Genomic DNA, 25,420 nt, shown 5'->3' with positions numbered 1-25,420 from the left:
CCAACTAACGTTCCATTATAGGAAAACGGAAAATGGTTGAACTGACTGCCTGCCTGTTTAGCTGCTAATCATCATTATCATCGTCATTACCTTTTTCCGCTTCGTTTTTCTAGAGTGTTGTGCTTAAGCGCTCGCTTCTTCCATCTTGGCTTAAAAGTTAATCTCCGTTGCAAAATCTTGATAGCTGTCAGATGAGCAGCTCGTGAATTTCTTGTTCTACGACCAGAGTTCTATGCCACGACTTGGCACTGCTATAAGCCATGTTAAGAACTTGTTTTTTTTTTTTGTTTGCTTCAAGTCTTATTGCATTTCCTTGATTTTCTCTTGCATTATTAACCGTTACTTTGCCATTTCGCTGGAGTCATGGAAAAACCGGAAAAAAAAGAAAACGGCATAGAAAATTCTCAGCTGCAGCAAATAATCATAAGCATAAAATGCCTGATGATTGCCATTGTTTTACCTTGGTCACTAAGAGCATTTGGTTATGTTTTTGTTGGTTTCTCCATTGAAACCCAAGGAGTCACTTAAGGTTGACAATGTGTGGTTGAGGCTAATGCGCTAATAGCCTTTGGAAAATCGGTTTTCTTGACATAATTTTTGCACAGAGGGGTCACAGTAGGGCATGTGCGCCTAAAACACTGAACATTTAGGTTCGAATCCATACGGGAACTCAAAAAAGTGTGTTCAGTGCTGATTAAACACTTTTGCCAGGTAAAACTTTTCTGCGAAAAGTTGTTTCTAGTGACGCCAATGACACTGAACATCTAGGTTCGAATCCTGGCGAGTACTCAAAAAAGTCTGTTCAGTGCTTACACACTTTTGCCTTGTAAAACTTATCTTCGAAAAGTTGTTTCAAGTGGCACATCGCACAAAGGGATCGTTGAAAAAATTTGGGAAAATTTTTTTGGAAGACTTACTTTTTTTTGTCATTGAAGGTTTTAGGCTTCACGATTTCAAAAACAATATTTCTTCCCTTAGTCAACCATTTTAGAAACTTTTTTTTTTATTTTTAAGATAACTTACTTTTGTAAGCTGTAGAGATTTTTAGGCCTCCAGTGATTTTTAAATAAAAAAATCACGAATTTAAAAGCATTATTTGTGTGCTGGGGATTTTGGGTGTTTTCGTAAAAAAATTTGGGATTTTTTTTTGTTTGTTTAAGACATATTTGATTGTGTTTTAGGCCTCCATTAAGTGACTTAGGCCTTCACTGTTATTTGAATAATAAAAAAATCTAGATTTTAAAAACATTATTTCCCGAGTTGGAGATTTTGGGTATTTTCATCCAAAAATTTGCGACATATTTTTTAACCCTTTTTTTGAAGAAGACTTATTTTTAAAGCCCTTTGAGGTTTTCAGGCCACCACTGGTATTTGTATAAAATATTACGATCCCAAAAACATTTTTCCCATATTGAGGATTTTGGGTATTTTCATTCAAACTATTTGGGATAGTTGTTATAAAAAACAGTTTTAAGAAACTTTTTTACCAATAGAAGATTTACTGGTATTTTGCTAAAAAAATAGGGTTTTTAGGGATTTTGGGTATTTTTGCCCAAAAATTTGGGAAACATTTGTTAAACTTTTTTTTAAGCCCTTAGAAGTTTTTACCGGCATTTGTATAAAAAATCACGATCTTAAAAACATTTTTCATGTGTTGGGGATTTTGGGTATTTTCGTTCAAAAAATTTGGGAAAGTTTTTTTTTTAAATTGTTTTTAAGAAAACTTTTTTTTTTGAGGTTTTTAGGCCTTTACTGTTATTTGCTAAAAAAATCGCGATTTTAAAAACATTGTTTCCCTTTTTCGGGGATTTTGGGTATTTTTGTCCACAAATTTGGGAATTTTTTTTAAATTTGTTTTTTAAACCCTTAGAGAATTTTGGTCTTCCGCTGCCTTTTTAATAAAAAAATTACGATTTGAAAAACATTATTTGCCGTGTTGGGGATTTTGGGTATTTTCGGCAAAAAATTTGGGATATATTTTTAAAATTTTTTTTTAGGACAAATTTTTTGAAATCTTAGTACCATTCACTGGTATTTTGATTTTAGGCCTTTAATAATATTTTGCTAAAAAAATTGGGATTTTAAAAAAATTTTTCGCAGTTTTGGGTATTTTCGTCCAAAATTTTGGTAATTTTTTTAAAGATTTATTTTTTTAACTCTTAGATGGTTTTAGGCCTCCGCTCGCCTTTTAATAAAAAAATTACGATCTTATAAACATTATTTCCCGTGTTGGGGATTTTGGGTATTTTTGACATATAAGATGGGAAACTTTTTTTAATTTCTTTTTAAGAAGACTTATTTATTAAGCCCCTGGAGATTCTTATAGTATTTGTATAAAATATCACGATCCCAAAAACATTTTTTCCCCGTTTTGGGGATTTTGGGTATTTTCGTCCAAAAATGTAGGAAGTATTTTTAAATTTTTTTTAAAAAGACTTATTTTTTAAACTCTTAGAGGGCCTCCGCTAGCATTTTAATAGAAAAATCACGATTTGAGAAATATTTGGCGTGTTGGGGATTTTGGGTATTTTCGTCAAAAAATTGGGAAAAATTTTTTTATTTTTTTTTTTTTAAAGATTTACTGTTTGTAGTCTTAGAGTTCTCCAGTGGTATTTTAGTATGGAAAATCACGATTTTAATTTTTTTCCGTGCTGGGAATTTTGGGTATTTTCGTTTAAAAAATTTGAGAATATATATTTTTTTAAATTATTTTTTTTTCCAATTTATCCCACTGTATCATCTTTTGTCGTTTTGTTGTTTTCCCTCCATATATTCTCTGCATTTTTTGTAAAACATTATTGTTGGTTTTCTGACACTTCTTTTTTCTCGCTGCTATAGTAGGTTTAAGCCAAGATCATCATTACATAGCCTTTATTATGAGGCACAAACTCCACTGCAGCCTCTTCAGTGGTCAAAGTTAAATCTTTCTTTGTGCTATTTACCGAAGCTCGTTGTTGCTACTTTTTCTGCTGCTGTTGCTACATGGTAATGCCATCTCATAATCTTGGCCACATCCCTGTGGTGAAGGTGGGGGCAAACAAACCGATCCCAAGAAGAACCACAAAACATTATCACATCCCATATGTGAATGCAAACTTCAATCCCATGTCTAATATCTTTTCCAAGTGTTTGAAAGGGTGTGTGGTTTCGATTTTTTGCCTAGGTTTCGTTAGCTCAACTCTTTTCTCAGTTTTTGTTTTTTGTTGCCTTAAATGTGGTTGTTGTTATTTTTGCCGTTTAAACGACATGCTAAGATTTTACAAATTGTTTACATTGTTCCCTCACGTTATATGTGCTGATGGCGATGATGATGATGATGATGTGGCTATGATGCTGCTGCAGCTGAGCATGGTGATGATGGTTTAGCTGGCTAGCTAGCTGTTGCTGGGCTGGGAACTTTTTCGACCAAACGTCAATTGTTTGTTTGTGGCCATATCCGTAACGTGTTTGGGCCATTTCTTATGTTTGTTCTTCTTCTTTTCTATTACACTTGGCTTAGTTACTCACTCACTCACATTTCGCCTTTCTTTGCTAATGTGGAAGTATGTCTGTCTGTCTATACCTTCTACAAAGACCCAAGGGTTTCTATTTTCCCCTCAACCATTTACTGGCAACAACAAGTCATGCTAAATAATTTGTACCCTATTGGTTATTGACCATATTAGTTTCCTAAGTTCATTATCAGCCTAGTCATCATCATCAGCTTCAACATCATGGTGGGCAGTTCAGTTCTCGCATTGGTCTTTTGTTTAGACACCCCGATTTTTACACCATACGAGAGCAGGCTGGAGAAATTTAATGTTAAACCAAAGATTTTCGATAAGAAATTTTATTAAAAAATGCTTGAGTCATCAATTGCTACTGGAATGGCCTATTGTCGGGGACATTTAAGGCTTAAAGTGTGTATGAAATTGTGATAGAATGGTAATCTTTGGGATGGGAAAAATATTTATATAAGTAATTAGAAAAAGAAAAATAATGAGAAATTAAAAAAAAAAATAGTTCTAACGAAAAATTTGATGCGATTGAAATATAAAAACAAAAACGCCTAAGTAGCTACTCTGCAATATCGGGATATTTACTGGGATGAGCCGCAGAATTATTAATGAAAATGTGTACACTACCCTGGTAGGTCTAAAACTTAATCTCAAGGTTTTAGGGGGGCCGCCAAAGCGATAAAAACGCTCCAGCGGGCTTTTAAGCCAACTTACGAAATAGGAAAACCAAGTGAATTATGTAGAATCTTCAAAGAGGTTCGCCAAAAAGTGATGTTCTTCTAAAGGGGAGCAGACCTTCCCCCTTACCCACCTATCAATAAAGGACTTCCCGGTATTCCTTAATGGTATGTAATTGCCGGAAAAGACATGCAAATGGTTTCAGATATCAAACTTGAGAGAAATACGTACGCCAATAACATTATTCGGAAAAGGAGCGGACCTTCCCCTTGTCAACCTACCATTTAAATTCTCCCTGGCATTGCTTAATGGTATATTCGTTGGAAAATTAGCAATTTAGCAATAAAAAAGAAATGCAAATGGTTCCAGACCCAAATTTCATAGAAATAAGCTTTTTCTTTTGAAGGGGAGCCGACCTTCCCCCTTATTTTTAAATCAGTTAGAGTTACGCAGATATTCCTCAATGATATATTTATGTGAATATTCGTCGGAAAAGAAATTCTAATGACTTATAGAAGAGGGCGGGTGGTAGATTGGGCGCCTTACCTTCATAACCAAAATTTCCATTTTGGGTATATAGGCTAACCGATGTGAATTCAATGTCACTTATTACCCAAGTAACTCAGGAAGGAACTGTGAAATTGACGGCCTAGACCAATAACTTTGTTTTCTTTGTGTCACTCGATTCGTTTGCCAATTCATTGAAAACAGCTGATTTTATAAAGAGAAAACAGCTGATTTTATAAAGAGAAAACAGTTGATTTTATAAAGAGAAAACAGCTGATTTTATAAAGAGAAAACAGCTGTTTGCAAAGAATAAGCGAACGAGTCGATTGACGAAAAATATAGTGGTCTAGGCCGTTAATCTTAATCTGGATTCATGGATTAGGACAGAGGTCGCTCCTCTTAACGACCTTTCAGCAGGCAAGAGAACCATTCAGCATGATATGGTACTGAAAAGTAGATTATCAGAAAATAATCACCGAAATGATCTCGAGAAAAAATTGAACTGGTACACCTAAAAACTCTTAAAAACTGAAAGGGAAGGGCGGTCTCCCCTTACGAATAGGTTATGTTCGAGAAGCAATCTTTAAACAGACTCACTTAGGTAATTTTTTCCAGTGGAATACCACAGTATCGTCAGACTACAGAAAGTAGGTTCGGACCCTCCCCTTACTATTTAAAATCCCCATTTCGGGTATATGAACTCACGGATGCACAGTCTATTTTATCGGTATATTTATTACCTAAGAAACTCAGAAGAAACTCTGAAACTTAGTTTAAATTTGGGTAAATAGTGGAGGGGAGGGTTTTATTCCCCTAAACGGCCCCACCAGGCAGGTGTACCAATCAGCATGATGTGGTACTCAACATTAGGTAATAATAATTCCTTAAATGATCCCGAGTTAAATTTTAACTGGTATGAGCTGAAAGGGAAGGAAAGTCTCCCCTTACTAATAGGTAAGGTTAGAGTGGCAGCCTTTAAAGAGACTCAGATAATTTAATTCCATCGAGATATCACAGCAGCTTTAGACTAAAGTATTTACAATTTCCTTTTCGGGTATTTAGGCTAACCGGTGTATAGCCAGTTTTACCGCTTTACTTAGTCTAAATTTGGGTTAATATTGGGTTGCCTAGTTGAGGGGAGGATCTTATTCCCCTTAACGGCCTCACCAGTCAGGAATGCCAATCAGCATGATATGGTACTCGAAAGTAGGTAATAATAATCCCTTAAATGGTCTCGAGTGAAATTTAAACTGGTATGAGGTACAAACTCTATAAAACTGAAGGAGAAGGAAAATCTCCCCTTGCTAATAATATGCCAATAAAGCCAATATGGTTCGCAAGAGTATGCATTTTGTGAAGAAATCAGAGACTTTACAAAAACAGCTGCTTAAAGATGGAAAATCTTGGTTACCGGGGGCAAGATAAGGAGGAAGGACTCTCCCCTTACCAGAATATTAAAAATTCTAGTTTTTGTTTATTGGCTCATCTAAGTCCACCCATATGCTTACTCCCCTTAAGAATTATCAAAGAAACTCAAATTATAGTTCAAAACTAGTGCAAATGCTAAGGGGAAGGCCCTATCCCCCTATTAGTCTTCAAGCGGCCATGTATCGTAATGACAATATGGTATTCTAATCAAAAGTACAAAAGGCAAGGCTTATCCCTTCCCAGTGCCGTCGATCAGGCACATATACCAACCAAGATGATATGGTACTACAAAATAGTATTTGAAAGCTTGAACTGAAAGGGGAGAGGAAATTCCTACTTTTAAAATATATTAGAAAATTTCTCATGGCCATAGTATCTTCCAAAATCTAGAAGCAAACTATCTGGGCTAAGTTGTTAAATTCCTCAGTCTGGCGATATTCTCGTAGCTGAATTCATATCAGCATTGGCATTAGACGATGGTATTAAGTGAATCCTCTGGTACATCCTTTACTCCTGTAAGCACTTCACTCAATTTTTCCCATCATCCTGAGATTGTCCATTTCAATAACCTGATATCAAGCCAAAATTGGGCTAAGTTCCACACACCTACCGACTGGGCTATAATAGAAATAGAGCACTTACAACTATTTCTTAGTACTCTCCTCGAAGTTCGTTTTCCGACTCAGATGATTTAACTTCCTACTATCATATATTCAACCATTTGCTTTGCCTCAGTAATGTTTTATGGCACCCTAAACTCCCACATGTTGGGAGTTTAGGTTTCTAATAATATCGGAATCGGTCCGACCGTTAACTTAGTTTGAACAACAGGTGAAGTGCGTCGTGGTAAAAAAAAATCAAACATTTAAAAATTGTATACTGTCCAAGTTCTGTGGACTCGATCACTACCAAAAAAAGTCAGGTTGAAAGTTCAAATTTTTGTCAAAGGCTTTCCCTTAAGCCCTCGATCGGGCATATATACCAATTGAAACAATACGTTGTTATAACTAAAGCTTTTAATTGCAATTTAATTTCCACATCGACAGTGTCTGTCTAACAGTGTTACTGCTCCTACCGCGAAATCGCTTCCAGAACCTACATTATAGTGAAAACCTCCGTTCACTAAACCCTATAACCTCTGAGGAGCCTTTATGGCCCTCCCCCCCTTCCATTGGATATCCAAAATTTTCCATCTTAAAGCTGCTGTTTTTGTAAAGTCTCTGATTTCTTCACAAACTGCATACCCCTGCGAACCATATCGGCTTTAATGGCACAGTATTAGCAAGGGGAGATTTTCCTTCTCCTTCAGTATTATAGAGTTTGTATCTCAAACCAGTTTAAATTTCACTCGGTATCATTTAAGGGATTATTATTATCTACTTTGTGTACCATATCATGTTGATTGGTACACCTGACTGGTGAGGCCGTTAAGGGGAATAAGATCCTTCCCTCAACTATTAACCCAAATTTAGACTAAGTAAAGCGGTAAAATTGGCTACACACCGGGTAGCCCAGATACCCAAAAAGGAAATTTTAAATACTTTGGTCTAAAGCTGCAGTGATATCTCAAAAATTATCTGAGTCTCTTTAAAGGCTGCCACTCTAACCTTACCTATTAGTAAGGGGAGACTTTCCTTCCCTTTCAGTTCATACCAGTTTAAATTTCACTCGGGATCATTTAAGGAATTATTATTACCTAATTTTGAGTACCACATCATGCTGATTGGTACACATGCCTGGTGGGGCCGTTTAGGGGAATAAAACCCTCTCCACTAAACCCTATAACCTCTGAGGAGCCTTTATGGCCCCCAAGGCAGGTTTTTGGCAACCTCTTTTCTTATAACACTCGCACTCATCATCGACTATAATTATTACTACACACCCGGTGACCTGGTATCCAGAAAAGCCACTTCTTGACAAACTTTAATGCTTTCAACGTCACCTGACTTACGGCGAGATCGTGACTGTCTGACATGGTAGCTGCTGTAACCACGAACTTGTCCCCACTTGCGGCACAGTCAACGGAATTTTATGGATTCGTTCACTACCTCATTTTGTCCAACACAGGAGCTTACCCACGAAACCAAAAAAAGTCAGGTTGAAAGTGCAAATTTTTGTCAAAGGCTTGGGGGGAGGCCTATCTCCCCTTAAGCCCTCGATCGGGCATATATACCAATCAAACAAAACGAAATTAAAAAAACACAGTATTTGAAGCTCTTAACGAAAAATAATAAAACTGACGTTGTTTAGACTCTGTTCAAGTCCCATCACACCTCAGTACGAGGGCTGATTTATACATTTCAGGCAAATTAAAATATTTATCATCAAAAATTATTTTATTGTTTTTTAAAGTATCCTGCAGCCTGATTTATACCTTTCTGTATGCACTCAAACCAATTGTCGGAGCACTTTTTCCACTCCCATGGAGTCAGCTCCAAAACAAGCCGAAAGTTGTGAACATTGATCGCATGAATATGTTTACGAGTTAGTTCCATTTTATTGTGGAATTTATGTTTTCAAGTCACTGTACACGACACAAATGATGGTCCCACGTTAAAAGGTTCTGAATACGATTATGCTAGAAAATGTCGAAGTTTCCAATGGAAATGTCAGAATGTATCTTGCAGCACTTGGTGTTGCCTAGAATTGTACCTTGCAGCACTTGGTGTTGTCTAGGCCATAAACTTATATAGCAGCCCCTGTATACATGTATACCGCTGAAATCTTGAGCACTGGTTTACTTCCTCTTTTTTTCCCATACACACAGAAATAAATCAAAAAAAGTCAGGTTTATAGTGCAACTTTTGGTCAAAGTTTTGGGGGGAGGTCTATCCCCCCTTTAACCCTCGATCGGACACATATACCAACCAAGACATTACGGTACCCAAAAAACAGTAGTTGGAACTTCTAACGAATAATAAACTGTCTTTAGAGAGAATTTCTTAGAAATTTTGTCTTTAGAGAAAATATCTTAGAAGAGAAAATTTTCATGAAATTATGTCTTTGGAAAATTGAGGCGTATTTGTGGACTTATGCCAGTTTTGTGTCTTTAACTATTTCGTCTTCAATTCACCCTCGTATCTGTCGTATTTCTATCACCAAGCACTTTTGTGTTTCTGTGCCAAGCCACATTGCCAGCATAATTATTGCTTTTCTCCATTCTTCTTCTAGTTGGTCAGTCATGTTCACCCAAATCGGATAGAATGTTTTTTTTGTTGTTGCTCCTTTGGCATTGCCTCATGATGATCGTCGACTTAGTCTCTATAGGTTCTCTCTTTCTCTATGCATGTTTGTGTGTGAAAGTAGTATGTGAGGTGGTTAGCTTGACCATTAAACTCTTCATAGTCCGTTACTAAATAAATTCTAGTTTCCAGGGGAGTGGTGGGGGGGTGGGTGAATGAACATTGTGGATTTCCGTCGTGATTTGTTGTATTCTATGGTTCCATTTTTATGTAGGTGGGCTACAGAACATGTATAATGCTGCGGGTGCTGCTGCTGCTGCTTCCTCATTTTTCAATTTTCTATTGTAATGAGAATGTTTGAGGAATCCAATGAAACTCAAACTGCAATGTAATGCCAAGCATATGTAAGAAAGCATGTTACTCGCCATTGCCCCTAATTACATACAATTTGAAATTATTATGACTGTAGATTTTGATTTTGAACCAACATCTCTTTGTTGGTTAATAAATTTCTGCTGAGTTCATTGCAACATGTGTCATATTTTCCACTTTAACAGGATGTGAACCCCTAAAACATCACTCATTATGTCTAATGCTGCAGCCCTCATATTTATTGATTTTGGTTTAGCAATTAAAAGAAATATTTGAAATGGGGTGGATTTTTGTAAAGGAAAATTGGATAAAAATTTCCATGAAATATTCTCTAAAGATAACATTTTCATGAAAATTTCCCTGAAAGTCAAAATTTTCATTAAATTTTCTCTAAAAACAACATTTTCTCCAAAGATAAAATTTCCTTGAAATTTTTCCTAAAAACAAAGTTTCCATGAAAGACAAAATTTCCTTGAAATTTTCCCTAAAGACAAAATTTCCTTGAAATTTTCCCTGAATACAAAATTTCCATGAAATTTTCCCTAAAGACAAAATTTCCTTGACATTATCTCTAAAGACAAAATTTCCATGAAAGTTTCCGTAATGACAAAATTTCCATAAAAATTTACCTAAAGACAAATTTTCCATTAAATTTTCCTTAACAACAAAATATCCACGAAATTTTCCCTTAAGACAAAATTTCCTTGAAAGTTTTCCAAAAGACAAAATTTTCATGACATTTTACCTAAAGACAAAATTTCCATGAAATTTTCCCTAAAGACAAAATTTTCTCAAATTTTCCCTGAATACAAATTTTCCAAGTAATTTTCTCTTAAGACAAAATTTTCTTTGAGTTATCTCTAAAGACAAAATTTCCATGAAAGTTCCCCTAAAGACAAAATTGCCATGAAAATTTACCAAAAGACAAAATTTCCATGAAATTTTCCCTAAAGACAAAATTTTCATTAAGTTCCAATGAAATTTTACCCAAAGACAAAATTTCCATGAAATTTTCCCTAAAGACAAATTTTCCATTAAATTTTCCCTTTAGACAAAATTTCCTTGAAAGTTTTCCTAAAGACAAAATTTCCAAACAATTTTACCTAATGACAAAATTTCCATGAAAACTTACCTAAAGAAAAAATTTCTATGCAATTTTCCTTAAAGACAAAATTTCCACGAAATTTTCTCTAAAGAAAAAATTTCCATGAAATTTTACCTGAAGACAAAATTTCCATGAAATTTTACCCAAAGACAAAATTTCCATTAAATTTTACCTAAAGACAAAATTTCCATGAAATTTTCCCTAAAGACAAAATTATCAAGAATTTTTTCCTGAAGACATAATTTCTATAAAATTTTCTTTAAAGACTAAATTTTCATGAAATTTTACCTAAAGACAAAATTTCTAAGAAATTTTCCTTAAAGACAAAATTTCCATGAAAATTTCTCGTAAGACAAAATTTCTATGAATTTTTCTCGTAAGACACAATTTCCATGAAATTTTCTAGTAAGATAAAATTTTCATGAAATTTTCTCTAAAGACAAAATTTCCATGAAATTTTACCTAAAGACAAAATTCCCATGAAATTTTCTCGTTAGACAAAATTTTCATGAAATTTTGCTGAAGACAAAATTTCCAAGAAATTTTACCTAAAGACAAAATTTCCATGAAATTTTACCTAAGGACAAAATTTCCATGAAATTTTCCCTAAATACAAAATATCCATGAAATGTTCTAATTTTCTCTAAAACAAAATTTTCATTAAATTTTCTCTTAAGACAAAATTTTCATGAAATTTTTTTCTGAAGACCATATTTCCGCGACATTCCCTCTAAACGCAAAATTTCCAAGAAATTCCATAAAATTTTTTGTCAAGACAACATATATAAATGAAATAATCTCCAAAGACTAAATTTTCATGAAGTTCTCAATTCTTCCCCCTTTTTCATATTACCCAAAATCATACTCCTTCAACTTTCGAAGCACTTGTTGTCTGTCATTTAATTTACAATTTCAATCTGCTTGTTATCATTAAAATCTCATCGCTCGTCTCTCATAAGAGAAAATCTTCGGCATAAATGTAATGCCCCAAGGCATTACATTTAGAAAGAAAATCATGTTTGGTTTTTATTATTGTTTTTACACAGTATTTTCTTCCATAATTAAGTTAAAATTTAAAAAAAAAGAACAAAAAAGAAACACTTTAAAGCCTTTGGTGTAATAACTTCTTAAACTAAAAAAAAACAAACAACCACAAAAAAAAGCCATATCCACTGAAGCATTGCTACATTTACTACTACTGTTGATCAAGCACTCACGCACACAAATCAACACACAACCCAAAACGGCCAAGTCAAGTTAGTATATCCGATAGCTATTTCCAACAACTACAACTAACAGCAGCACTACCAAGTGCAGCATAAACAAAAAACCAACAAAAACCCCTATCAATAATAAGAAGAAAATAGTCTAAGAAAACAAAAAAAATATATAAAAACTCATGCGGAGTAAGAAATGGCTAGAAGAAAAAATAAAAAACAAGCACCAGCTAACAGGTTGGTTAGCTGGAAACTCGGAAAAACTTACACAGACCATGGAAAACATTTATGACCACCATCTTCACACCATGCTTTTATGTTTTTTCCACTTTTTTGTTAAACGAACCAACTGGAATTCATAGAGAGCAAAAAGCCCCACTTTCAAACCCCAACTGATTTTAAAAGAGAAAGAGAGAGAGAGAGACTATTGGCTTCAAAGAGGTTAAATGAAAGTGAGCGATTTATTTTCTTTGTGCCCACCATTAACCCCATAATGGAGCATGTGCACTGAGAATGTAAGAGAGCAACAGCTGGATGAATTACTTACCGCCCAATTAGAATTGATGGTTCGTAAAGTACGCAGTTAACAGTGTTGCCAACGAGTTGCCAAACCAAATAAAGTACAAAATAATATAAAATAAAGCAGAAGAGAACGAAAATAAAAATAAAAAAAGAGAAATAAAATTGAAAAAAAAAAAAATGCTATAAAATATAATAAAAAATGAAAATAAATTAAAATGAATTGAAATGAAATAAAGTAAAATAAAAAATATAATGACTTGCATAAATGAAAAAACTCATGACAAATATAAAAGAGTAAGTGGCACAGGCCATGCCACAAGGGGGCATTTTCTCGCCACTCTTATGGATGACCATCATAATTATCCCGGCACGGGATAGCTGTGAGTACCACACATGCTGGAACTTTGAGGTCTGATCTGTGTGGTGTTCATCGCTGTCATGAGAAGCTTAGATGCGAGCTTCCGGTGTACGCCCATAGGTTGCGGATAGTGGAATGTTCCATATGGAATAGCTGCAACGGCAGTCGCGGACAATCAGCGGTATCGAGCGGATAGTCTCAGACCGGCTCTTGCACAAATACTGAGTGCCTATAATGTTCGATATGACAAGACGAGTTGGTAGCGCCTTTAATTAACCAATGACCATCATGTTCCCGCGGCGATCTGTCTTTTGGTCCGAAACGAGCTTGCTTACTTACAGGAGCTTGACGAGGATCGCAACCTCCACCTGAAAAGTTAGCTACAACAACAACAACAACCATAAATACCTATAACGGATGCTGACTGAGGTGGTAGTTGAGCCCACTTGGATCCGAAATGGTCTTAGAGATGGCATACGGCATATGAGAAAAGACTGAAATCTGCCTGCTCACGAGGAAGACAAATGTAGGCCGATTTGACGCATCACGTTTCCTCATCAGAACGATTTTGATATTCGACAAGGTCAAACACGTAGGAGTGATCTTGGGCAGGAAACTGAACGGGAAGTATTACATTCGGAAGCATACCGAGAAGGCTTACAGATGTTGGGCACCATATGAACAGGTCGTAGGCTCGAAATGGCGCCTGAATCCGGGAATATTCCACTGGCTGTACAGGAGCGTAACTAGACCAATACTTACTTACGCATCAGTAGTTTGGGGGACTGCGATGGGGAAAGAGTGCAACGTAAGGATAATACAACAGATTTATAATGAGCGGGGCGATGAGCACCATGTTTTGATATAGCTGTCATATAAAACGATCTTGGATCTTGACTTCTTGAGCCTCTAGAGGGCACAATTCTTATTGGATTTGGCTGGAATTTTGCATGAAATATTTTGCTATGACTTCCAACAACTGTACTAAGTATGGTTGAAATCGGCCTATAACCTGATACAGCTGCCATATAAACCGATCTGGGGTCTTGACTTCTTGAGCCTCTAGAGGGCACAATTCTTATTTTATTTCATTTAATTTTATTTCGTTTTATTTTATTTCGTTTTATTTTATTTCATTTTATTTCATCTTATCCATTCTTATTTAATTTTTGCATTTTTTAGGCTTTGCTTTCTTAAAATCTTTCAACAACTTATTAGTTGGCAACTCTTTCCTCTTGGTCTGGCAAGTGAGTAATGAGGTGATGTGTGCCAGCACCTATAATTTAAGAGAGTTTCTTTCTTTTATTCGGTCAATAGAAAAAGTCTCCACTTTTGCGCCATCATTAGCCATTGTGTTGAAAAGCAACAACACAGACAAGCAACAGTTTTGTTTTGATTTGAGAGGAGAGAAGAGTTGAACAACTGAGATAAAGAGAACAATAAAACCCCAACAAAATAACGGCTTCACGTCAATGCTTGTTGTGTTGGTGGTGTTGGGTGGCACTGCCAAACTCATGGCAAGAATTTCTTTTCATAAGAGTAGCCGTTTGTTGCACAGAGAGGAGGGTGTGTCTGTGGGTAGATTAAGAGAATGTGAAAGAAAACTATTTTCCCCCATAATCTATTAGTATTGGTGAGGTGAGTGAACATGACGTTGTATACACTGGTGGTGTGTGCAATGATAACGGAATATATTTTTATTGTTTTGTGTAGACTTTTGGACGCTGCTGTTGTTGTTGTTCGTTTATATTCATGACTTGGCCTAACGTGTGTTGTTATTCTTATAATTTAGTTTAAATGCTACTGTTAGGTGTTATAAGAGTTTCTTTTTGGCCAAATTTTCCTCTCTCTCTCTCACTGGTTGTCTGAATCAGTCTCTCAAATTAAGTATGCTCTCTGGGGTATACTAGTGAGCGTATGTTTTGTTGTCATAAAAGGTTCTTTTCGTTTTTCGGCTTCGTCGTATTGTTGTTCGCCTCTTGTATGTGCCTGCTGTTTTTGTTGTTGCTATTCTTGTTTTGTATGCGTTTGCCGTCAATCTTACGCTGGCTCTGACTTCAGTTCGCGATGGAACTTTGAACATTACGGTTCATGGGAAATTTATTTGTTTATAATACGCATAAATAATAATTCTCGTTGAAAATAATAATAATATCAAAAAAATTCGCACGTTTCTATGTGGAAAATATTGTTGTTTTCTCTATGTGGGTGTTTATAACGGCTTCGGTGTTTTCGTTTTCGTTTAAATAAATACCAAAATCAAAGAAATTGATGTTTTATAAATTTTTGGCCTTTATGATATTGAAAATTTAAAAAATAAAATCTATGATTTCAAAAGTTTGTGAGAAAACCAAAGCTTATGATAGAAAAGCATTTTGAAAATCCAAAAGAAAAAAAATCTATCTTCCTTGCGGAAAAATTTTGTTTGCTTTATTTAGTGCAAGTGTGTGTATTTTGTCTTCTTTTGAAAGAAAAAAATTAAAAAATTTTGTGCCTAAAAATTCTTGAAAAACCATATTATAGTCACACAACAAATGAAATAATTGAAAAATTTGCCAGAATTTTAAAGCCATAGCCCCTGAGACTATGCTTTAAACTTGTAGCGCCTGAAACTATGCTCTAAAATTCAAAACAAAGCAACAGCTGGTAGTTATGGCCCAAGCCCACTAAGCCTGGGATAATATTCAATGCAGAGAAAAAGTATTTCAAATAAATAGCAAAAAAAAAAACAAAAACAAAAAGGTTTCAATTGAAATATTAAAAAATATTGTGAATTTCCTACTCTAAGAAAGGGAGTTTAAACGCACAAAAAAAAAACCATATACAAATCGCACAAAAATTTAATTATAACATTTTTTTTCTGTTGAGAAACCCAAAACCATATTGAAAATTATAATCAAAAAAATATTCTTCTCTTAACAACACTTGAAGCAATTGTTTTGCAAAATAATAAATTGGAAAAAAAAACGTAGAAAAATTATTAAAATTTAATTAAAAATCCTTGTGTTTGTTATTTGAACAAGAAACGTGCTCGAAAGCCATTTCAAAAGATTTAAAATTCATTCACTACGCCCCCCTTTAGACACAAGCACCCATAGCTGTGGTGTTAAGGACGATGAAACTGTGATGTTGCAGCAAAGTTGAGGCTGATTCTGTTTGTATTTCAAGCAACGTGTCACAACACACACAACAACGCACGCTACCCAGAGAGCTCAGCTTAACTTAACAGCTCGTCCTAGAAAACCAAAACCAAACCAAAAAAAGTAAACAGGATAACCCATCCACAAACCAAGTGAAAAGCAACAGCATTGAAGTGGCGCAAACAAATGGAAATTGGATTAAAATCCGATTATAACACATAACAAGGCAAAAGAGAAAAAAATAAAACGCAAAATATAAATCTATAAACAAATATTAAAAAAAAAGGCAATCAATTATAGCAAAAATTTAAAACAAAAAAAAATATATATAAATATTTGCCGCACTAGAAGTGTTTTATAGTTTTATCACCACAAGTAGATTTTTGCAACAACAAAAATCACATTATCCATACAGTGCTCCCAGAAAACAAAAAACCAAAAAGAAAATTATACAAAACTCCAGCTTCCACCGCATCCTGCTTCAGTAAAACTTCTTAAAAATTGCAACATCACTTTTTAATCATAACTCCGACAGCGATAAAATGGTGGTTTTAGAAACGGCCAGCGCCCTTTTGGGCGGCCCCTATGCTCAAGGAGCACCGGCTTTAAAATTAGTACAAAAACGCTATATTGGATTACATCAATGGTTGGGACCACTAACTCGTACCAAGGACCTCAAGGAACAAATTGTAAGTGTTTAGCAAGCATATCAGAAAAATAAGAAATTAAAGAAAAAAGGACTCAGGAAAAAACACGAAAAATGGGAAAAGATTTCAAAAAGGAACAAGAAAAATTTTTCAATATATTATTCTTTTTAAAATTTTATCAAATTTTTAAAAATAAATTTTATGAAAATTTTTATAAAAAATTTCGTGAAAATTTTCATAATAAATTTTTTCAAATTTTTATAAAAACTTTGAAAAAATCAACATTTCATAAAAATTTTATTTTATTAAAAGTTTATTTTGCTCTTAACATTTTTCTTAGAAAATTTTATAAAAATTTTATTTCTATAGAAAATTTTGTCAAAATTTTATTTCTATAGAAAATTTTATCAAAATTTTATTTGTCAAAATTTTATTTCTATAGAAAATTTTGTCAAAATTTTATTTCTATAGAAAATTTTGTCAAAATTTTATTTCTATAGAAAATTTTGTCAAAATTTTATTTCTATAGAAAATTTTGTCAAAATTTTTTTTCTATAGAAAATTTTGTCAAAATTTTATTTCTATAGAAAATTTTGTCAAAGTTTTATTTCTATAGAAAATTTTGTCAAAATTTTTTTTCTATAGAAAATTTTGTCAAAATTTAATTTCTATAGAAAATTTTGTCAAAATTTTATTTCTATAGAAAATTTTGTCAAAATTTTATTTCTATAGAAAATTTTGTCAAAATTTTATTTCTATAGAAAATTTTGTCAAAATTTTATTTCTATAGAAAATTTTGTCAAAATTTTATTTCTATAGAAAATTTTGTCAAAATTTTATTTCTATAGAAAATTTTGTCAAAATTTTATTTCTTTAAAAAATTTTGTCAAAACTTTATTTCTTTAGAAAATGTTGTCCAAATCGCAGCCGCACTGGCTGCGATGATTATATTGATCTGTTGTACGGTGTATTGGCTTGTAGTTGGATTTTTGGAGTGGCCTCTTACTACTTGGACCTCATTTTTAATGTCATATCCGTAATCGACTCCCGAATACTTTTTATTTGAGTCCTTTATTAGCGTGATACTTAAAAACATCTATCGCTTGATCCCCATATTGTCATGATCTGTTAGTTAACCTATTTGGGGGTAGAGGACCACCTAGATACTCGACAACGTATTACAATTTCATATTCGTAATGAACTTCCAAAAATCTTTACGCTGAACCCAATGATCGGATTTTATTTCCATTTTGGTTGGGTTTAAGGGAAGTGGGGTGGCCTCCCATTACCTGAACCTCATTTTTAATGTCAAACCCGTAATCGACTCCTGAATCCTTTTCATTGGAGTTCCATACTGGCGTGATCGGCCAAAGTGCCTATTTTTTTTTTGGGCTTGGGTCTGCCCCCTAGTGTCTTGGGCCCAATTTTTAATATCCCATTCCTATTCTACTCTTCAATGTCTTTTATTTGAGTCCCATATTGTCTCGATCGGGAAACTTTTAATTTTGGGCGGTATTTTTGGGGCGGTTTTGGGCTCCGAGCTGGCCTCCTAGCTTCTTAAACTCATTTTTTCATCGCATTCATACTCTACTCCCGAATACCTTTTATTTGAGTCCCATATTGTTCCGATCGGGCAACTTTTGATTTTGGGCGGTATTTTTGGGCAGTTAACGGCTTGGGATGGTGTCCTATGTACTTGGGCCTAATTTTTGATATCCTATTCCTACTCTACTCTTCAATGCCTTTTATTTGAGTCCCATATTGTTTCGATCGGGCAACTTTTGATTTTGGGCGTTACTTTTGGGATGGTTTTGGGCTCAGGGCGGCATCTTAGGTTCTTAAACCATTTTTTTTCATCGCATTCGTACTCTACTCCCGAATACCTTTTATTTGAGTCCCATATTATACCGATCGGGCAACTTTTGAATTTGGGCAGTTAACGGCTTGGAAAGGCGCCCAATTTTTGATATCATATTCATATGTTCATATTGAATATCATATTCATACTTTACTCCTGAATTCCTTTTATTTGAGTCCCTTATTATCTCGATCGGGCAACTTTTGACTTTGAGCGCTACTTTTGGTCGGTTTTGGTCTCGGGAGGGCCACATAGGTACTTGAACCCAATTTTTATCATAGAGTTCGTATTATACTCCCGAATACCTTTCATTTGAGTCTAATATTGTCCCGATCGGTCAATTTTTAATTTTGGATGATACTTTTGGGCAATTTTGGGCTTGGCCCGGCCGCCTAGGTACTTTGATCCAATTTTTAATATTGGATTCGTATTCTACTCCCGAATATCTTTCATTTGAATCCCATATTGTTTTGATCGGTACACTTTTGATTTTGAACTGAACTTTTGGACTCGGGGCGGGTCGGTTTTGGGATCAGGTTGGCCAACCAGGTACTTGAACCCAATTTTCATCATCACATTCGTATCTACTCCCGAACACCTTTCATTTGAGTCTCATATTGTCCCGAACGGTCAACTTTTAATTTTGGACGATACTTTTGGACAGTTTTGGACTTGGGCCGGCCGTCTAGGTACTTTGAGCCAATTTTTAATATTGGATTCGTACTCTACTCCCGAATATCTTTCATTTGAATACCATATTGTCCCGATCGGTACACTTTTGATTTTGGACTGAACTTTTGGCCTCGGGGCGGGTCGGTTTTGGGATCAGGGTGGCCAACCAGGTACTTGAACCCAATTTTCATCATCACATTCGTATCTACTCCCGAACACCTTTCATTTGAGTCTCATATTGTCCCGAACGGTTAACTTGTAATTTTGGACGATAATTTTGGGCTTGGCCCGGCCGCCTAGGTACTTTGATCCAATTTTTAATATTGGATTCGTATTCTACTCCCGAATATCTTTCATTTGAATCCCATATTGTCCCGATCGGTACACTTTTGATTTTGGACCGATCTTTTGGGCTCAGGCCGGGTCGGTTTTGGGCTCAGGGTGGCCAACCAGGTACTTGAACCCAATTTTTATCATCACATTAGATAGATACTGTCCGTCTGTCGAAATCAATATAGCGGTCGATTTTATTGATGTAGGTCGGTGGGGATTACAAATGGGCCATATCTGTCCAGAATTGGATATAGCTCCCATATAAACCGATCTCCCAATTTTACTTCTTGAGCCCTTGCAAGCCGCAATTTTTGGCCGATTTGGTTGAAATTTGGCACATAGCATTCTGTTATGACCTTCATCAACTGTGTCAAGAACGGTCCAAATCTGTCTATAACCTGGTATAGCTCCCATATAAACCGATCTCCCGATTTGACTTCTTGAGCCCCTGGAAGCCGCAATTTTCATTCGATTTGGCTAAAATTTTGCACATAGTGTTCTCTTACAACTCCTAACAACTGCGTCTAGTACGGTTCAAATCGGTCTATAACCTGATATAGCTCCCATATAAACCGATCTCCCGATTTGACTTCTTGAGCCTCTGGAGGCCACAATTTTTATCCGATTTGGCTTAAATTTTGCACATAGTGTTCTGTTATGATTCTCAATAACTGTGTCAATTACAGTCCAAATCGGTCTATAACCTGATATAGCTCCCATATATACCAATCTCCCGATATGACTTCTTGAGCCCCCGGAAGCCGCAATTTTTATCCGATTTGGATGAAATTTTGCACGTAGTGTTCTGTTACGACTTCTAACAACTGAGTGAAGTAAGGTCCAAATCGGTCTATAACCTGATATAGCTCCCATATAAACCGATCTCCCGATTTGACTTTTTGAGCCCCTGGAAGCCGCAATTTTCATTCGATTTGGATGAAATTTTGCACGTAGTGCTCTCTTAGGACTTCTAACAACTTAGTGAAGTAAGGTCCAAATCGGTCTCCAATCTTATATAACACCCATTTAAAACGATCTCCCGATTTTTCTTCTTGAGCCCTTACAAGCCGCAATTTTTGGCCGATTTGGCTGAAATTTTGCACGTAGTGTTCTTTTATGACTCCTAACAACTGTGTCAAGTAAGGTTCAAATCGGTCTATAACCTGATATAGCTCCCATATAAACCGATCTCCCGATTTGACTTCTTGAGTCCTTACAAGGCGTTATTTTTGTCCAATTTGGTGGGTTACAAAGATTCGGCATAGCCGAACTTTTTTTTCAAGAGTTTCATTTAAAGGCTAAAAGTGGTATGGTCCTTATCTAAATACAAATTGTATTTTTCCTGTAAAACTGCTGTCCTTTTTTACATTTTTTATCCTTTTTTTTTACAATCATTGCAAAATATAATTAAACTCCTCCTCTCCCTTATCCACTCATATTGTAAAACAAAAAAAAAGTAAAATTTCCTTTAATATTTCTCCCCAGTCCCTTATAAAATGGAAAATTTTCTTATCTCCAACATTGTGTTATGCTCCTCCTCCTCTGGCTACCCCAAAATAGCCAATGGCCGATGTTTTTGTGCGACCACCAACCAAACACTTGTTGTTTGGGTTTATGTATAGTCGGTGTGTTGGCATTTCTTATCAATTCATATGGTCTCAATAAAACAAAAAAAAAAATTGGAAAAACATGACGATGACGACCATGCGGGCATTCTCTGACTTATTGGTTGTATTTCTTTTCAATTTTTTTTTTCGTTTTTTTTTTTGATAATATGCTGGCAAATGTGATTGATGGTTTGCTGTTATTTCATGTTAAATGCTTGCTATTGACCTTTGCAGTGTTATATGCTTGACTTTGGCGTTTGCGGATTCTTTTACTTTTCTAAAAGAAATTAATCTTTTTTATTATTTTTTTTCTTTATTTTTGTTATGGTTGTGGGTTGCGAAATTGCCTAGGGTAGTTTTCTGTGGGTGGTTGACTTGGTTTCTATTTTTATTGTCTTTTTTTGTTTGTTAAGAAGTAGGTGGAACACTATAGTCGTTATAATGTTTGATTTTATGAGCTGTTAATATTGAAAACTCATAACAAGAAAAGATTGAAAACGGCTATAAAGTTTGTTTGGGGAGTTGCTGCTTGGGTTGGCATAGAAAAGTGATTTGATTTATTGTAAATGTTAGGTGGTGGATAAATCGTAGTTTATTGTTTACTTTTTTTTTCTTCGATTTTCATGGCTACCAATTTGGGCGCCAATATGGTGAAGGACTTTTTCAAGTGGAGTGGGGTAATATATTTTTTTTGTATTTATTTTAGCGAAATATTAAACATGGTGGTGCAAGAAAAGAAAACTTAAGAAAAAGAGAAAAGAGGGAAAATTTTTTTTTTTGTTGAGCTCTACACTTTGGGCCCCAATTTACAAAATTTTGAATGTTAGTTAGCTTTAGGTTTTCATTTATTTATCTTTTTTTAATTTATTTTTTTCATATATAGTCTTGTTATTTTTCATTGTTAGAGAGCTTTACACGTTGGGCGCCAGTTGTCATATATATTGATTATATCTTGGGTTTGGTGAAGGCACTGGTGAAAGACTTTTGTAAGTGGAGTGGGGTAATATTTTTTTTTTGTATTTATTTTATTGAAATATTAAACATGGCGGTGTAAGAAAAAGAAACTTACGAAAAATAGGACAAAATAATTTTTTTTGGCGACCTTTATACGTTGGGACCTAATTTGCAAAATTTGTGAATGTTAGTTAATTTTAGGTTTTCATTTATTTTTTATCTGTTTTTATTTTTTATTTTTTTCATATATAGTTTTGTTATTTTTCATTGTTTTAGAGCTTTACACGTTGGGCGCCAGTTGTCATATACATTGATTATATCTTGGGTTTGGTGTAACTGGTGAAGGACTTTTTTAAGTGGAGTGGGGTAATATTTTTGTATTTATTTTAGTGAAATATTAAACATGGCGGTGTAAGAAAAGGAAACTTAAGAAAAATAGGACAGAAGATTTTTTTTCTTGTTTAGCTCTACACTTTGGGCCCCAATTTTCAAAATGTTGAATGTTAGTTAGCTTTAGGTTTTCATTTATTTATCTTTTTTTAATTTATTTTTTTCATATATAGCCTCGTTATTTTTCATTGTTATAAAGCTTTTCACGTTGGGCGCCAGTTGTCATATATATTGATTATATCTTGGGTTTGGTGAAAGGACTGGTGAAGGATTTTTTTAAGTGGAGGGGGGTAATATTTTTGTATTTATTTTAGTAAAATATTAAACATGGTGGTGTAAGAAAAGGAAACTTACGAAAAATAGGACAAAAGAATTTTTTTTGGCGACCTTTATACGTTGGGACCTAATTAGCAAAATTTGTGAATGTTAGTTAGCTTTAGGTTTTCATTTATTTATCTTTTTTTAATTTATTTTTTTCATATATAGTCTTGTTATTTTTCATTGTTATAAAGCTTTTCACGTTGGGCGCCAGTTGTCATATATATTGATTATATCTTGGGTTTGGTAAAGGAACTGGTTAATGAACTGGTTAATGAACTGGTGAAGGACTTTTTTAAGTGGAGTAGGGTAATATTTTTGTATTTATTTTAGTGAAATATTAAACATGGTGGTGTAAGAAAAGGAAACTTACGAAAAATAGGACAAAAGAATTTTTTTTGGCGACCTTTATACGTTGGGACCTAATTTGCAAAATTTGTGAATGTTAGTTAGAGTTTGGTTTTCATTTATTTTTCATCTGTTTTATTTATTTTTATTTTTTTTTATTTTTTTCATATATATTCTTGTTATTTTTTATTCTTAGAAAGCTTTACACGTTGGGCGTCAGTTGTCATATATATTGATTATATCTTGGGTTTGGTGAAAGAACTGGTGAAGGATTTTTTTAAGTGGAGTGGGGTAATATTTTTGTATTTATTTTAGTGAAATATTAAACATGGTGGTGTAAGAAAAGGAAACTTACAGAAAATTGGACAAACGAATTTTTTTTTTGGCGACCTTTATTTGTTGGGACCTAATTTGCAAAATTTGTGAATGTTAGTTAATTTTAGGTTTTCATTTATTTTTTATCGTTTTTAATTTATTTTTTATTTTTTTCATATATGTTCTTGAGACTTTTCATTGTTATAGAGCTTTACACGTTGGGCGCCAGTTGTCATATATATTGATTTTATCTTATTTTTAGTTATATTTATATTTTTTATACCCACCACCACAGGATGGGGGTATAATATTGTTCTACGACACCATAAAATATATATTTTCTGGATCGTCTTGACATTCTGAGACCGTCCCTTCGTCCGTCCCTCTGTCTGTTTATCGAAATCACTATAGCGGTCGATCGTGTACAGCTAGCCGCTTGAAATTTCTTCTAATTAATGTAGGTCGTTGGGGTTTGCAAATTGGTCATATCGGTTCAGATTTGGATATAGCCCCCATATAAACCGATCCCTGGATTTCACTTTTTGAGCCCCTAGAGCTTCAATTTTCATCCGATTTGGCTGAAATTTGGAACAAAGACTTGTGCTATGGCTTTCAACATCGATGCCAAGTATGATCCGAATTGGCCTATAAACAGATATAGACCCAATATAAACCAATCCCCGATGTTTACTTCTTGAACTCCTAGATACCTCAATTTTCATCCAATTTGTCTAAAATTTGAAACAAAGACTTGGGTTATGACGTCCAACACCCACGCCAAGTATGATCCGAATGGGTCTATGAACAGATGTAGTCGCCATATAAATCGATCTCCGTTTTTTTTACTTCTTGAGTCCCTAGAAGCCTCATTTTCATCCAATTTGGCTAACATTTGGAAGAAAGACTTGTGTTATGACTTCCAAAATCCACGCCAAGTATGATCCGAATGGGTCTATAAACAGATGTAGCCTCCATATAAATCGATCTCCGGTTTTTACTTCTTAAGCCCCTAGAAGCTTTAATTTTCATCCAATTTGTCTAAAATTTGAAACTAAGACTTGTGTTATGACGTCCAACACTCCCGACATCTGACCTAAATATGGATTAAATCGGGCCATATTTGGATATAGCTGCTATATAGACCGATCTCCCGATAAAGGGTCTAATGCCCATTAATGCTTTATTTTTTATCCGATGTCGCTGAAATTTGAAACAGTGGATTATTTTAAGCCTTCTGACATCGGAACTAAATATGGTTTAGATCGGACTCTATTTTGATATAGCTGCCATATAGACCTATCTGCCGATAAAGGGTCTGAAGCCCGTAAAAACTTTATTTATTTCCCAATTTCGCTGAAGTTTGAAATAGTGAGTAGCTTTAGGTCTCTGGACTTTCGACTCTTATGTGTTTCAAATGGGACTATATATAGATATAGCTGCCGATCTGTCGATAAAGGTTCTAAAGCCCATAAAAGCTTTATTTTTTATCCGATTTCGCTGAAATTTGAAACAGTGGGTTATTTTATACCTCCCGCCATATGATCTAAATATAGATTAAATCAGACTATATTTAGATATAGCTGAAGCAAGACCGATCTCCAAATGAAGGGTCTGAAGCCCATAAAAGTTTTATTTATTACCCGATTTTACTGAAATTTGAAATAGTAAATAGTTTTAGGGCACCCGCCGTCTGACCCAAATATGGGTCGGAAGCCCATAAAAGTTTTATTTTTTACACGATTTTGTGAAAATTTTAAATAAAAAATTCAAAAGTGTCTCATATTTATTAGACAACTCAATGACCGTTTCGAATTTGGGTGCATAAGATATCCAATTTTCACAGGATTGTGACGAAAGGGGGTTTACATATATACCCGAGGTGGAGGGAAACCAAAGTTCGGCCCGGCCTTTTTACTTGCTTTTCTTTCAATACAATTTTTTAATTTAATTTTTTTTTTGTATGTGATTTTA

The 25,420-nt window shown here is 34.6% G+C and overlaps 1 protein-coding gene across 6 annotated transcripts in view; it reads left to right on the top strand.

Moving 5' to 3' along the window:
- Positions 1-25,420, top strand: part of LOC106081092 (maternal protein pumilio) — an 809,199-nt gene that overhangs the window by 418,660 nt on the left and 365,119 nt on the right. For 2 of the 6 annotated variants that reach the window (XM_013242818.2, XM_013242817.2), the window contains exon 1: positions 13,888-16,695. The exons of 3 other annotated variants lie outside the window; for them this stretch is intronic. In XM_013242818.2, the coding sequence (XP_013098272.1) occupies positions 16,549-16,695 (147 nt within the window). In that variant the 5' untranslated portion in view covers positions 13,888-16,548. Of the gene's footprint in view, positions 1-13,887; positions 16,696-25,420 lie in introns of those variants that run through there. One more of the 6 variants, XM_013242820.2, reaches the window with a different exon arrangement.

The sequence above is a fragment of the Stomoxys calcitrans genome, chromosome 2 (genome assembly GCF_963082655.1).
Source record: "Stomoxys calcitrans chromosome 2, idStoCalc2.1, whole genome shotgun sequence".
NCBI lineage: Eukaryota > Metazoa > Arthropoda > Insecta > Diptera > Muscidae > Stomoxys > Stomoxys calcitrans.
Note: the sequence above shows the minus strand (reverse complement) of the source record. Positions and strands in the feature narration are given on the sequence as shown.